The sequence below is a fragment of the Pinus tabuliformis genome, chromosome 1_1 (assembly GCF_031772625.1).
Source record: "Pinus tabuliformis cultivar Carrire ecotype Pingquan chromosome 1_1, CPIR1, whole genome shotgun sequence".
In the NCBI taxonomy this organism is placed as follows: Eukaryota; Viridiplantae; Streptophyta; class Pinopsida; order Pinales; family Pinaceae; genus Pinus; species Pinus tabuliformis.
Window position 1 is genome coordinate 160,974,554 of NC_142297.1, and position 15,197 is coordinate 160,989,750.

General features: G+C 36.3%; 1 protein-coding gene across 11 annotated transcripts in view; it reads left to right on the top strand.

Moving 5' to 3' along the window:
• Positions 1–15,197, top strand: part of LOC149212081 (MADS-box protein SOC1-like) — a 405,207-nt gene that overhangs the window by 307,401 nt on the left and 82,609 nt on the right. For all 11 annotated transcript variants that reach the window (XM_089390551.1, XM_089390552.1, XM_089390543.1 and 8 more), the window contains 3 exons: positions 2,224–2,285; positions 2,388–2,487; positions 2,578–2,619. In XM_089390551.1, coding sequence (XP_089246677.1) covers positions 2,224–2,285; positions 2,388–2,487; positions 2,578–2,619 — 204 coding nt within the window. The remainder of the gene's footprint in view (positions 1–2,223; positions 2,286–2,387; positions 2,488–2,577; positions 2,620–15,197) is intronic.

The window sequence follows — 15,197 nt, forward strand, 5'->3', positions numbered from 1 at the left end:
CTCACTCACACACTTTTACCTCATACATGCCTCATGGGCTCACCCCAATTTATACAAATGGATTAGAACTTAAGGTAGGTTCTAGATCCCTCAAAAAACTCTCAAAATATCTCTCATATCCATAAAATCTTTCATCTAATCTCTTATCCCTAGATAAGCCTTAACTAATCCATAATCCTCTCAAACCTTCCACAATACTCTCGAATCTTCTCCTATTTACAAGAATTATCATTCTCTCTTAAAACTATTAGAAAAATATATTAATTAATTAAATCCTAACTTTAGAAACTAACTCTTCTAATAAATAATTGACCGGGTTTAGATGAAAATTTATATAAATAATAAATTTTTAGAAAAAATGCTTTGGATTGAAGGGTTGCTCATCTTAACAGAACAACGCATCTCTTAATTTTTAAAGATATGAATGGTATGGAAATAAAAATGTGTAATAAAAGATGATGACAGAAGGGATTAGATAAAAATTTTATGTAGATCCTTAATCTTTTATGTAGATCCTTAATCTTTAGAAACTTTTAGACATAATGCTTTCGATGGAAAGATTTCTTATCTTAATGCAATGAGTTCTTCTTGGTTAAGTTGATCTTATTCTTTAATTTACATAAAAATGAATTGTATTTCCTATATGTGTAAATATTTCAATGAACATTTATTTTTTTGAAATGAGAAAAGTGCCAAATTCATTACCCATTACAGAATTTATACCCATTACGTAATTCAAGTCAGGTTCTTTAGAATGGATGAATACCATTAAAACATTCTGAATTTATTCTCACTTGATCTGTAAATGGTTTGCCTTAAATTAAGAGAAAAAAGTTAAGAATACTAATGAATTTTATCTTTAAAATCAGCTTTTCACACATGACCATAAAGGAAAAAAATCCGGACTTGTTAGCGATGATGAAAAGAGAATTGTTTAATTTCTATTTAATGTTATGTTTTGTATGGCATTGTTTAGTAATCAAAGTTGTTTAGTATAATTAATATTTAAGTTTATTTTTCATATTTCATTAACAAATGTATTTTTACTACATAAAATAGATACTGGTATGTTTTCTTATTTAATCTGAGTTTTTAATTTACGTGTGATGATTTGAGATATACATAAAATTATTCAGATTAATATTTATTTGTTTACACCATTAATTATAATAATATTTAATAATTTTAGTTTTTTAAGGAAAATATAAAATTATAATTTATTTGTTTAGATTATTGATGATAATAAATAATGTCAAAATGTTAGGTTTTTTAAATTTATTTGATAAGTTTTATGTGAAAAAGTAAAATAAACTCAAGTATAATTTTGTTTGTTTAAATCTCAAAGATCCTAATTGATTGTAGTAATTGCCTTCAAAATTAATATAAAATCACATATTTAAAAAGGTCATAAATTTTTTGATAAAATTAAAATGGATATAATTATATTTCTATTTTATTAAATAACTATTATTTTTATTTCAATACTATATTTATAATAAAAATCTTTATAATTTTATTATAATTATAGTATATTTTATATTATTATTTTAAAATATTTTAGTTAATTTTTATAAATATTTAATATAATAATGATATTATTAATTCCAAGGAGATATAGAAAATTGTCGGAACAATTAAACTGAGATTATGTAGAGACTCATGAAAAAGCACATCAAAAAAATTAAATTAAATATTGTTTTTAAGGGTACCCATTTTTATTTTTTTATTTTTATAAGATATTGATATAATTGATAATATAAAATTACTAATATAAAAGCATATAAAAAAATAGTTAAATAAAATTACATAATGAAATTTTATATTTTTATTATATTTACTTCATATTTTTGTCTACGAAAAATGACAAATTTATTATTTTATTAAAATTAAAGTATACAAATTACTGTTTCTGTAACTTTCAAATATATTTTATTATAATCACATTATATTATTATTTTAAAATATTTCAATTATAATTACATCGTAGGGGCATCTTTGTCTATGTTAATATTGATTTAAAAATGTTAGAATATGAATTAGAAAATTATATTCATTTATAAGTGTTAAAGATAATATTGATATTATTAATTTCAAAACCACACTTATATAGTAGAAAAGTAGGAAATATAGAAAAATTGCAATCCAATTTCCGTACGAATAATGATAACTAATTTACGTTTAAATATTTTATTGCTGAGATATCATGATCATGTTTGTGTGTAGTGTTTAAAACGAGAAAGTGCGATTATGGAAGAAAGGATTGAAATTCTTGAATCCATGCAAAGGTAACGAACTTTCAATGTGGATCCATGCAATAGATTTACCTATTTTATCTTATTAATCTATCTTGTATTCGACTTTAGGATGTTTTGTTGCACTTGTTGCAGAAAGATGTTGGGCGAGGAGCTGGCATCATGTGCATTGAAGGATTTGAATCAGTTGGAGAGCCTGGTTCAACGAGGTTTGAGAAATGTACGAGCGCGAAAGGTAGTTATAACATGATACTACTTTTAATATTCATCATGTATTAATGTAAATAGTATTGTTTTAATTGTAGTTTGCTCTCTGACATCTCAGACTGAAATATTGGTGACTGAAATAGAGCAACTTCAAAGAAAGGTACCTCCCTTGCAGAGATTCATTGGAGAATGTAGAATTGGATGCTCGTTAATGTGGAATACAAATATATATAATTAAATTGAATTTGAATTTAGATTATTTGAATTTGGATTTAGATTATTGGTATGTGATAGTAATCATTGTGATTGAATTTATGTCATAAAAATATGAGATTGAATTTGTAATTTTTTAGCTGAATTTGTAATTTTTTAGCTGATATTATATTAGAGTGATATGATATTAGAGAAATGAGGAGATAAAATGTTTACAGGACACAATTGATCATTCATAATTTAGGAATGAAGATCTTTAGATATCATTTTTGGGATTCAACTGCGTTAAGTAAGTCATTCAAACGTATGACCATTTCCATGAGAGGTAGTCGTAACTGACTAATTTCTCATGATTTTTGAATAGTTCACTTAGCACTCATTGCATCGGGTGATGCTCACAGGGGTGAAGAAGTGGGATTGAAACTAGTGAAATGTGGAGAACGAATCACATCCGGGGCTTGCACCCGGTAACCAAGACTTCCCAGGAGGTCACCCATCCCAGAACTCCTCTGGCTCAAGCGCGCTTAACTGTGGAGTTTTCCCCACAGTCAAGCCCACTTAGCTTGCTACCCCATTTGCAAAACCTTAGCAAGTATTGTGCCTCATGAACCATTCAAGTAGAGATCCCTTGACTCTTTTTGAATTTAAGTATGGGGGATTTACGCAGTGCATTATATTAGATATCATTTTTGGGATTCAACTGCGTTAAGTAAGTCATTCAAACGTATGACCATTTCCATGAGAGGTAGTCGTAACTGACTAATTTCTCATGATTTTTGAATAGTTCACTTAGCACTCATTGCATCGGGTGATGCTCACAGGGGTGAAGAAGTGGGATTGAAACTAGTGAAATGTGGAGAACGAATCACATAGCATCAATCATCACTTCCGGGGCTTGCACCCGGTAACCAGGACTTCCCAGGAGGTCACCCATCCCAGAACTCCTCTGGCTCAAGCGCGCTTAACTGTGGAGTTTTCCCCACAATCAAGCCCACTTAGCTTGCTACCCCATTTGCAAAACCTTAGCAAGTGTTGTGCCTCATGAACCATTCAAGTAGAGATCCCTTGACTCTTTTTGAATTTAAGTATGGGGGATTTACGCAGTGCATTATATTAGATATCACTGCGTAAATCCCCCATACTTAAAATGAAGATCTTCTACTTAACTCATAATGACAACTGTACATGACATGGAAGCATTACTTCAAACACTCTCTCTCAATGTTTACATGGAAAACATTAAAAACATATATTGCAGTAATAAATTAATTTTTGTGGGATTTGTCTAATATGGTTATCACTAGAACTCTTATCTACTTTGAAATCTCATAGTTTCAACTCTTTTCTTCACCACACTTTTGAGCTTCTCACATGATTCATTTAAGACATAACTGCTTCAAACAAAATTGACACTTCTCATCCTCCCGGAACCCAATACTGAACCATCATATATAACTGCTGCCAGCAGTTGAATCCACTACTCTCCTCAGCATTCATCAATTGTCTAGAATAGAATTATGAGTAGAGAACAATTTTACAACTAAACCTTGTGCAAAATAACTTATACTAACCATAACTACCGTCACATCAATAACATGTTCTCCGTGGCTTTGCATCATAGGATTCTTACACAATATCATAATACAATACTTCTTTTCCATCGACACAACAAAATTACGCACTATCGAGAAAACGGGACTCCCGCACTCTCTTTAGGATCCCAATAATCACCTTTGTTGTCGTTCTGCCAATCCGTTTATTTTTTAACAGAGATCCATGAAGTTCTGTCAATCGATTACTTTTTGAACACATATCCATGCAATCTTACACTATGATACAACACGCATGCCGCCGGCCACATAACTTTGTAAATGATCAGAGGCACACAGCACACCAACACACTCAGACACATTGAACACAAGAACCTGAGAACTTGCTTTCATTGATCAGATATATATACATGTAGGAGAAGTTTCTGGAGCAGGGTTTAGTCGGTGGCTTCCATGAGAAGCCTCCCTCATTGTCAATTCCGCCGACTTCTAGAACAGCGGCTGATACAACACTTCTAGAACAGCGGCTGATACAACATTAAATAGTTTGTTGAATATTGCGGACAGGTAGTTGGAATTACTTATGGTTTCCAACACTCCCCCTTAATTTCAACTACATACAATAAACATGACACTATACTCTTAATTGTCATGCCTGCTGGTCTAAGTCTCAGCTAGGCTTACAACATAATTTGGGTTTTCTACAATGTACTACTTTTTTCTACATATTTCAAATTTAGCCTTTCCAAGAGGCTTGGTGAATATGTCAGCCACATTTTCATTTGTATTACAATATGATAAGTCAATTTGATTGCAATTTTTCTCTTACAAAATGATGTTGTGTCTCTATGTGTTTTGTCCTTGCATGATATATAGGATTGTTTGCCAATTTGATAGTGCTTTGATTGTCACAACTGATTACTATAGGTGCATTTTGTGTTTCCCCAACATCTTCAAGTATTCTTTTAAGCCATATTGCTTCACAGGTAGCACTGCATAATGCTTTATATTTAGCTTCAGTGGATGACAATGAAACTGTTGGTTGTTTCTTACTGCTCCATGATATTGGTCCTGAACCAATGCTGAAAACGTATCCACTAGTAGATTTCCTATCATCTGGATTTCCAGCCCAGTCAGAATCAGAATAACCTGCCAATTCAACATCAAATTCATCAGTATACATAATACCAAAATTAAGTGTTCCTTTCAGATATCGAAGGACTTTCTTTGCTGCTTTCCAATGGCTTTCACAAGGCTTAGTCATGAACTGACTAAGTATGCTGACAGAATATGCTATATCTAGTCTGGTAGTGGTGAGATAGTTCAGACTTCCCACCAATTGACGGTACATAGTTCCATTCACCTCTTTGGTTCCATCATCACTGCACAATTTGACATTCTGTTCTAAAGGAGTAGATGTTGCCTTGCATTCAATCATATTGAATCTTTTAAGGATTTCCCTTGTATATTTGCTTTGTGTGATTAGTGTCTTACCAGGCTCCCTCCAAACTTCAAGACCTAAACAATAATGCAATTCACCAAGATCCTTCATCTCAAATACATGTGACAACTGATTTTTAATTTCTTCAATCAACTTGCATGCATTTCCTGTTATGATTAGATCATCAACATAAACAGATATTAAAGCAACATTCTTGTCTTCATCTTCCTTGATGTATAAATTAGGATCATTCTTACTTCTTATAAAACCTTTCTCATAAAAGAAAGAATCAATTTCCACATACCATGATCTTGGTGCTTGTTTCAAGCCATATAAAGCTTTCTTTAACCTGCAAACCAGATGCTCCTGTCCTTGTTTTACAAATCCTTCAGGTTGAACTAAATAAACTTCTTCTTTTAACTCACCATTCAAAAATGCAGATTTGACATCTAATTGGTGCATTTTCCAATTATATTTTGTAGCTAATGCAATCATAATTCTAATTGTGTTAATCTTAGCTACAGGTGCAAAAGTATCTTCATAATCAATTCCCTCCTTTTGTGAATATCCTTTGGCAACTAATCTAGCTTTATGTTTATCAATACTTCCATCAGCATTAAATTTAGATTTTTAAAGCCATTTGCATCCTACGGGAACTTTGTTTTTAGGCAATTCTGTTAATTCCCATGTGTCATTCTTCATTATAGAGTTATATTCTTCATTCATTGCATTTCTCCATTCTTCATATTCTTTAGCTTCATCATAGCTTGAAGGTTCTACAACATTCATAACATGAGACATTAATGCATAATCTTTATACTTTACAGGTACCTGACTTTGACGTGATGACCTTCTTGGAGTTTTACTGCTTTCATCTTTCTTTTGGCTTTGCAGAGTCTCCTCTCCTCTCTTTGGAGTGTCATGACTGCTTGATGCTACTTGTTCTTGATCTTGTACCTGTTCCTGTGCTTGTTCCTGTTCTTGTTCAACACTTTGTCTAATTTGACATAATCATCAATATTATGCCATACACTATTATTTATTTTATCACCTACATTTGCATTCTCATGAAACACCACATCCCTACTTGCCAGCAGTCTATGAGTATTGGGATCAAACAACTTATATGCTTTATGATTATCACAATAGCTAATAAATATGCACTTAATTGCCTTTGCGTCAAGTTTTCTTCTTTCATCTTTTGGAACATGAGCATATGCCTTGCAACCAAAAACTCTTAAATGACTCACTTTTGGTTTGTACCCATAAAATGCTTCAAAAGGTGTTTTAAGCTCTAAACTTTTGGTTGGACTCCTATTTTTCAAATAAACAGCAGTATTAATGGCTTCAGCCCAAAAAACATTAGAGATATTTTTACCTTGAAGCATACTATGTGCACATTCAACTAGTGTTCTGTTTTTCCTCTCAGCAACTCCATTTTGCTGAGGTGTATGTGGCACTGTAAATTGTTGCTGAATCCCATTACTTTTACAATATTGATTAAATTCTCTTGATTTGAATTCTCCCCCTTGATCAGATCTCAAGATTTTGATATAATTACCAGTTTGTTTTTCTACCATGTTCTTAAATTCTTTAAAATACTCAAAAACATCACTCTTCTTTCTTATGAAATAAACCCATGTATATCTAGATCTATCATCCACAAAAATAAGAAAATACCATGCTCCACCAATAGATCTAGTTTGCATAGGTCCACATACATCAGTATGAATTAATTCAAGTATTTCCCTTTGCCTTTTTTCTTTATGTATAGGAAATTCCTCCCTATGTTTCTTGCCAAGTACACATGCCTCACATTCAACATGATCATTTTTCAAGACAGGAAGACCTTCAACCATAGTGTTCTTTTGCAGTAGCATTAAATCTTTGTGATTTAGATGTCCATACCTTTGATGCCATAAATCTTTTGTTGATAATGTTGTAGATGCTAATGCTTGATGACTTTTCCTGGTCACATCCAACTTATACAAACCTCCAACTCTGGTTCCTGTGGCAATAACCTTGTATTTATCTTGAATGTCTTTCACTACACACTGTGATTTAACAAATTCTACCTTCAAATCTTGGTCAGCAATAGTAGAAATAGAAATTAAATTATTTTTAATATCAGGGACATACATCACATTATGAATCTGGTTCTCTTGTCCATTAGGCAAATTCACACCTATTACTCCATAACCTTGAACTTTAAGTGATCTGTTATCTCCTAGGCAGACATATGTTCCATCAATATTTTCATGATATTCATCAAACCACTCTTTATTACAAGACATATGGAGTGATGCACCAGAATCAATGAACCACGAATTCTTATCATCATTTTCCACAGACAATACAGCATCAGAAACAAACAATTTAAGATTTTTAAATCCATCATTGATATGTTTGTCCACAAAATTTCCATTATGCCTTCTGTTTCTCTGCCTAGACTCATTATATTTCCTTTTATAGCAATCTTTAGAATGATGCCCAGGTTTGCCACAATAATAACACTCATCATTTTTCTTTGGAAATTTAGACTGTATCATACCTTTTTGCTTTGCTTGAAACTTGCCTCCTTTGTTCTTGTCCCATGGTTTGCCTCTGTATGGATATTTGCCCTTGGCCACCAATGCCAAATCTGAACTGCTAGAGCCCAAAAAATTCTTCATCCTCTCCTCCTCTTGTAGAAGAATTCCTGTCAATTCATCAAATGAAGGGGGTTTTTCTCTAGCTGCAAGACTTGAAACAAAAATTTGATAATCTTGCACTAAGCCATTTAATACGATGGTGACTAAGTCAGTATTAGACACCTTTTCACCAATATCTCCTAACTTATCACTTAAATCTTTGACACGAGATATGAAATTGCTTATACTTTCATTTGCTTCCATTTTTAAAGATAAAAGCTTAGTCTTCAAAAACAAGATCCGGTTTGTATTTGTTGTTTCATACAAACCCTTCAATGTATCCCATGTTTCTTTTGATGTCTTGCAGTCTCTGATATGAGGAATAATGTTGTCCTTTACGGACATACGCATCAGCACCTTTGCTTTTGTCTCCCTTCTCTCCCAATCTGGGATAGAACCTGCAACAGTGGGTTTGGGCTCATCCCCACTTGCAATGGACCACAAATTATTACCTTCTAAAATAGTCATTAGCTTGAATTTCCAGTTTACATAATTTTCGCCATCAAGCTTGGTGGATTCATTCATATAATTATCAAGCAATAAATTTTCCATGAAAAAAAAAACTTTATCCAATCACCAAAATACCACCAAATCCAAATGTACCAATTTTTCACTATATCTCAAAATCTTTTACACCACTCATGCACCATAAAAATCTTCTTTTTTTCCTTTTTTTTTTTAATAAACCCAATTAAAACAAAAATACACTCAAAAGTCTCCAAAATAATTTTGACGTAAGGTTCTTTTACAACTTTAATGACCGTGTGTAAATATATTAAATTCTTTCCATTATTTCAATCGAACCTCATTTATTTTATTGCATTTTGAGAAAATTCAACAACAATGCACGTGACTTTTACTCCATACTTGGCCAGGCTTAAGCAAGAACAAGCTTCACGACTTTTACTCTAATGCACATGACTTTTACTCCATATCAAAAAGCGCATCAGAAACAAACATAACTTTTACTCCACACCATATCAAAAAGCGCATAACTTAAAACAACACAGCTTACTCAACATATCTTTTTCAAAAAATCAAACCAAACACTAAGAAGTGGTTAACGTCTGTCTTACTATCCATTAATTGACTAGACTTCTCACAAAGCAAAAGTTTCAAATCCGCTGGACTTGATTCCCTCCGAAACGGCGTGCTTCGCAAGCTTCTCCACGCTCACCGCATCAACCCACAGTTCACACCTCACTTTAAAGCGATATTTCACCTCCTTATATACTGCACCGAGCTTCACACAGCTCTTGACCACACAGCTCCTCTGCAACACAGCAACGCACTCCCCACACAGCGCTCAACTACACAGCGACACACAGCTCCTCTGCAACACAGCGACACACAGCTTCTCGACCTCACAGCTCTGATACCATGTAAATGATCAGAGGCACACAACACACCAACACACTCAGACACATTGAACACAAGAACCTGAGAACTTGTTTTCATTGATCATATATATATACATGCAGGAGAAGTTTCTGGAGCAGGGTTTAGTCGGTGGCTTCCATGAGAAGCCTCCCTCAATGTCAATTCCGCCGACTTCTAGAACAACCGCTGATACAGCACTTCTAGAACAGCGGATGATACAACATTAAATAGTTTGTTGAATATTGCGGACAGGTAGTTGGAATTACTTATGGTTTCCAACAAACTTTAGGCACAATTACACACAAACTCAAATGCAGGCTCCACACATATGCTCTCAATGCACAGCTCCAGCCTTGGCTCCACCACGGACAGCTTGAGCCTCCACACTCAACTCCAACACGTAATCTTACACACAGGCTCTCCGCAATCTCAGCCAAAGGTGCCTAATCTTTTTCACTCTGGGGACTCCTCACGCAGAAGTGTTTGTGCCTAGATCTGAGAATTCAGTGGTAGCGAGTCCATTCACGTTTCTTCATGTATTGAGGTTGCGGCCTCTTGATATCAAGAAGGGGTTTTGGAGGTCGTCCCTTCTTATCAGTGCCAATGAATTGTGTAAAAATCAGTAAATTTTTTATCAGTTAGTGTTACTTAGTTTCATACCAAATAGCAGTTATGTAACTGAAGAGAGGGTCTTATAAAACTGACGAATGCCCCAAATATAGTAATCATGGAGAATGATTGTTGCTTTAATAAATATCCAATCCTTTGTCCCGTGGTTGTTTCATTGACACACTGTCAAAATTTTACCATGTATAATTTTGGGTTTACTTGTGTGATTCTTTTGATTTCCAGTCAGTTGTTTAGTTTCGTTTATTTCTTATTTAATTAACGACTCAAACTAAAAGTGGTAACAAAGCCCACATGGTCGAGGGACGGACTTAGGGACGAGAGATGCACTGGGGGACGCACTGTGTATTTGTGAAAGGTTAAACACATTGTATCACCCATTGAACCCCATGTCAAAGCCCAGTTCAGCCGCTGGTGGTCGTGCTGTTGGAGAAAGACACCCAAAGCGTTGTGCTGTTGGAGAAAGACGCACAAAGCATTCATCGTTGGAGCCCACATCCCCGTTGGACCCTGTGTGTTGACGAGGATCTCCTGCGAGGTATTTTGAAGAGGAGCCTGCTCGGATTTAGTTTTTTTTAAAGAAGAGGAGCTGCGACCAAATTTTGAAAGAAGATAGAACTACCGCCGATTTTTTTAAACAGGAGTTGCTGCCAAGAGCCCGTATGTCTGGGAAAAAGCCAACAAAAGAGAGTGCCCCCGAGAGGTTGACCCTGCGTCGAAAAAAAAATGGACTTTCGATCAGCAGAAATGAGTTCGAGTAATTATTTTTGCTCATTTTTTAAAAGCAGAAATGAGAATTGTTTGTTGAGCGCTCATGAATTTGAAAAACAAATTAGGGTGTGAAGTATTTTTTTTCCTTTAGAAATTGTTTCATGTATACTTGAAGTAATCAATCTTTGTAGTAAGATAAAAGAAATTCTGAAGAAAAAAAAAATCAGCGTCAAAAGAGAAAAAAGGGAACATAGTTAGGTTTTTGTGTTGAAAATCCAAATCATAAAAAAGAAAAACAAATTTGTGACAAATAAAAAAGAAACCGTAGTTGAAGTTAGATTGCGGAAAATCAGAAAGGAACCTTAGTTCAAGGGAGATTGCCGAAAATAAAAAAGAAATCTTAGTTGAAGGCAAATTGTGGAGAAATTCAAATTCATAAATAAACCCTAGAAGCACAGTTAGAAGCAAATTAGAAAGAAATGGCTAAAATAATGGATGCAAAGTTCGAGGTGGAGAAATTCACTCTCAAGAACAATTTTTTTTTCTGGAAACTAAAAGTTAAGGATTTGCTGGTGCAACAAGGGTTGCACAAAGCATTAGACAGGGTGAAGAAGAAACTTGTTGGCATGTGAGATTTGCACTGTGAGGACTTGGATGCTTGAGCTCTAAGTACCATCACGTTATGCCTCGCAGATGAAGTTCTTTTCAATATAGTTGAAGAAACTTCATGAGTAGGTTTGTGGGGAAAACTAAAAGCTTTATATATGATCAGATCGTTAACTAGCATAATTTATGTAAAAAGGCACATGTACAGTTTTCGGATGAAGGAGGGTACAAAAATTGCAGCACATCTAAATGTTTTTAATACACTTATTTTCCAATTTTCGGATATGGAAGTTAAAGTTCTGGAAAAAGATAATGCTATCACCTTGTTGTGTTCCCTTCCTGGGTCATGGGAGCTCTTCATCACCTCTATCAGTTTGAGCACAACTGAGTCCTTGGAATTTGATTCAGTTGTGTGAGCTCTGCTAGCTGAAGAACTAAGGAAGAAGTCCAATGTTGAAACCTCTGCATAAGAAGATATGGTAGCCAAAGGACGGTCAAAAGAAAGAGGGGAGAAAACAAGGGGCTCTTACAGGTCTAAATCAAAGGGTAAAAAGTGTAAAGATAAAATTGCAGACACTCAAAAATATATTCTATTAATTGTTGAATGAGGAAATTACACACATATTTATACAATCAATAGTCTTAAGATAGGAATGCTATCTTAGACGTACAGTAGTGTGGTTGAGAGATTCTCTCAACCACACACTAAACTAGGAGAAACTATATTCTAGCTTATTCCTATTATGTAGGAACAAACTCCTCAAATAGAAAAAATACAACCATAGACAAGTAGGAATTAATTATTTCCAACTCCCCCCCTTAATGACTACTTGTCATGATAGTCAAATCCACCACCATCAGGCGAATTGCATGTACAAAACCTCCAAAAACACAATCTGCCGCCCTCGGACAGATCCACAACTTCTCCGATCCCACGGATCCCCTTGAAGGTGAATTGGCGCGATCTTGAACGAAAGACCCGCATCCATTGGCGCGATTAATGGCCTAACAGACACACTAGTTGGCCTTCCTGGCATTGTTGTTAGCGTGAAAAACGCCAATCCCCTTCTACTCAGAAAAAACATCTGAGTCCGAGCCAGGTGTTCTGCAGTCCACCTGCTCAATTGAGCACAAAGCTCTCGTGTACACACAGCCACAAAGGCACGCTGACTCAACTCAGCCAGAGCTCAACACAGCCACGAAGGCTAGCTTTTCAAACAACGTGTTGACATCCACGGCTCCAGCCACAAAGGCACCTCAAGCCACACAGGCGATTCAGCCACAAAGGCAAGCTGGCCACAAAGGCACTTCAGTCACAAAGACTATATAGATGGTTTTTGGCTCACCACCAACCCTCACATTCAGTGACAAAAGATGGTTTCAGACTCACCACCAACCATAAACCATTATAAAGTGGTTTTAAGATCACCACGAACTTTCAGATGCCTTTAAAAATCTTACATCTGATTCCACATTTTGGAGTTTCTGGGTACATACAACATACTAGGGAGTCTATTCCACAATCCACACTAACTCAAACAAACATCTACTTTGTTGTCCACCATAAACATTGTCGCCGCTGCTTTGCCTCATCTGTTCATTGTTCACATCTTGGGCATCCTTGTCAAATAACTTCTTGGAACTCCATGGTTAACCTGTCATTCGTTAGAGTCGCGAATTCTAACAAAATAACTTTGCCTACATTGAGTTAGCTAGGCTCAATAAGACTCAATAATATTTAAACATGATTCCAAGAAAATACAACATAAACTTTTCAAATTTAATTTCTCTAATGTTCTGGACCCAAAGATCTTCTCCACGCTGGGCTGCCACTCCATAAACACAGCAGCAGCACCGCCACTCCAAGACCTACGAACAAGAAATCTGCCTCTCGTTCAGAATGCTTAGATGAAGATCGTTGACTCGGACACCGACGCGTCTGAACAGTACTCTCCGGCGACACAGTGGAAACACAACATCAACGCTGCACTCACTGATCTCTCGGCAGTCCCGCAGTCACACTTCCACTGCGAGTTGACCACCACACCAGCAAACCACTTAGCCCGCGATCTGCAATCCATCGGCACTGCTGCCACAATCACAGCAGCTCCACTCAATCAATGTGGCATACCACGATTCCTTGCCAACTGCAGGCATTTCTGTCAACAGGTCAACTTCTGCCACACCAGTGCACTTTGGTAGGCAGGTTTCAGTCTCGACTCAGCTTATAGAGTCCTGAGATCTGACTCCATCTCCACGCAGCCAGGAACACGCTGCAAATGTTGCGTGAAGAATCTGGTCCTGTAAACGCGAATCCACTCTCTCTGATCTGCACCAACACCGATGTTTCTGCCCTCACCGATGCACACTCCAGCTCCCTTTCTCGGCTCGTTGTGGGCTGCAGGCATGAACATGCCGCTCCACTCAGGCACACAGATCACCGTTCGCCAATGCTGCTAAAGACAGTGGCGTCCAAATAGCAACCAAAACAGGTCGCACAAGACGGCGCCACCGCAGCCCTCACAAATTTCTATTTCTTCCGCTGGTTACCAATCATGGCCTTCAGCGATAATACATACAAACACACAGCTCCAGTCACTGCTTCGTAGAACTCTAACTTTGGAAAATCGCAAAATCATTCACCGGAGCAGGCAAGATCTTAGCCGGGATCACCCGAGTCTCCTAAGATACAAATCAGTTCCGTGCCCCATTTTCTTGGTCTTTATAAAAATGCATCAAGAGCTTCAACAATTCCAGGCATAAATTCTGAATCGTTAAAACCTACAACGCTACGAAGAATTGCGATGGAATTTCCCCCTATTACACGTCCAGAGAATCACACATCCCGTGTGCCTCCTTTGTCTACTTTAGACACTCGAGGTCGCTCACAGGAGGAGGAACCAGAGCCATATAAATAAAGGGATCGGATCTTCCGCCACTCCCAAACCGCTTAACTTTGTGTTCTTTTACAAGCATTCGAAGTGCTTTGCTTGTATCCGGATTGTTGCCGAAGACGCCTCTGATGCTCTTCTCAGAGCCAGTGGTTTGATCCAGAAGAAATTTCTGGATGGCAGTGCAACGAAATTTAAGTAGAGTTCCCACATCTCTGTTCTTCCTCTGCTTTGGCTTCTTTTCCTCTCGTCGGATCGCCATGTCTCTGGAAGTCTCCAAGTAACACTTATAACAGTCTGTCAGCGTAGAGGCAATGCAGCCGTAGTGCAACGCGAGACCTCAGATCGATTCCCGAGATGCTCCTTTTCAACTCTCCGTAGACACCAGATGATGAAATAGCCACCAGATGATGCTCCTAATGCCATCACAGGCAGTCCCAGCAGCTTCTTCTCTTTAAGCCACCATTTAAGAATGCTCTTCACTTTCTCCTTGTCCTTTAAAAAACTCCAACGCTCCATAGAGCTCGAAATTGTGATAACAGCATATTGTCTCACAAGCACAAGTAGTCTTTCCTCTGGTAGTCCGATGCAATTTAGACAATTTGGACTCCTGTCCCAAAAATTGACTG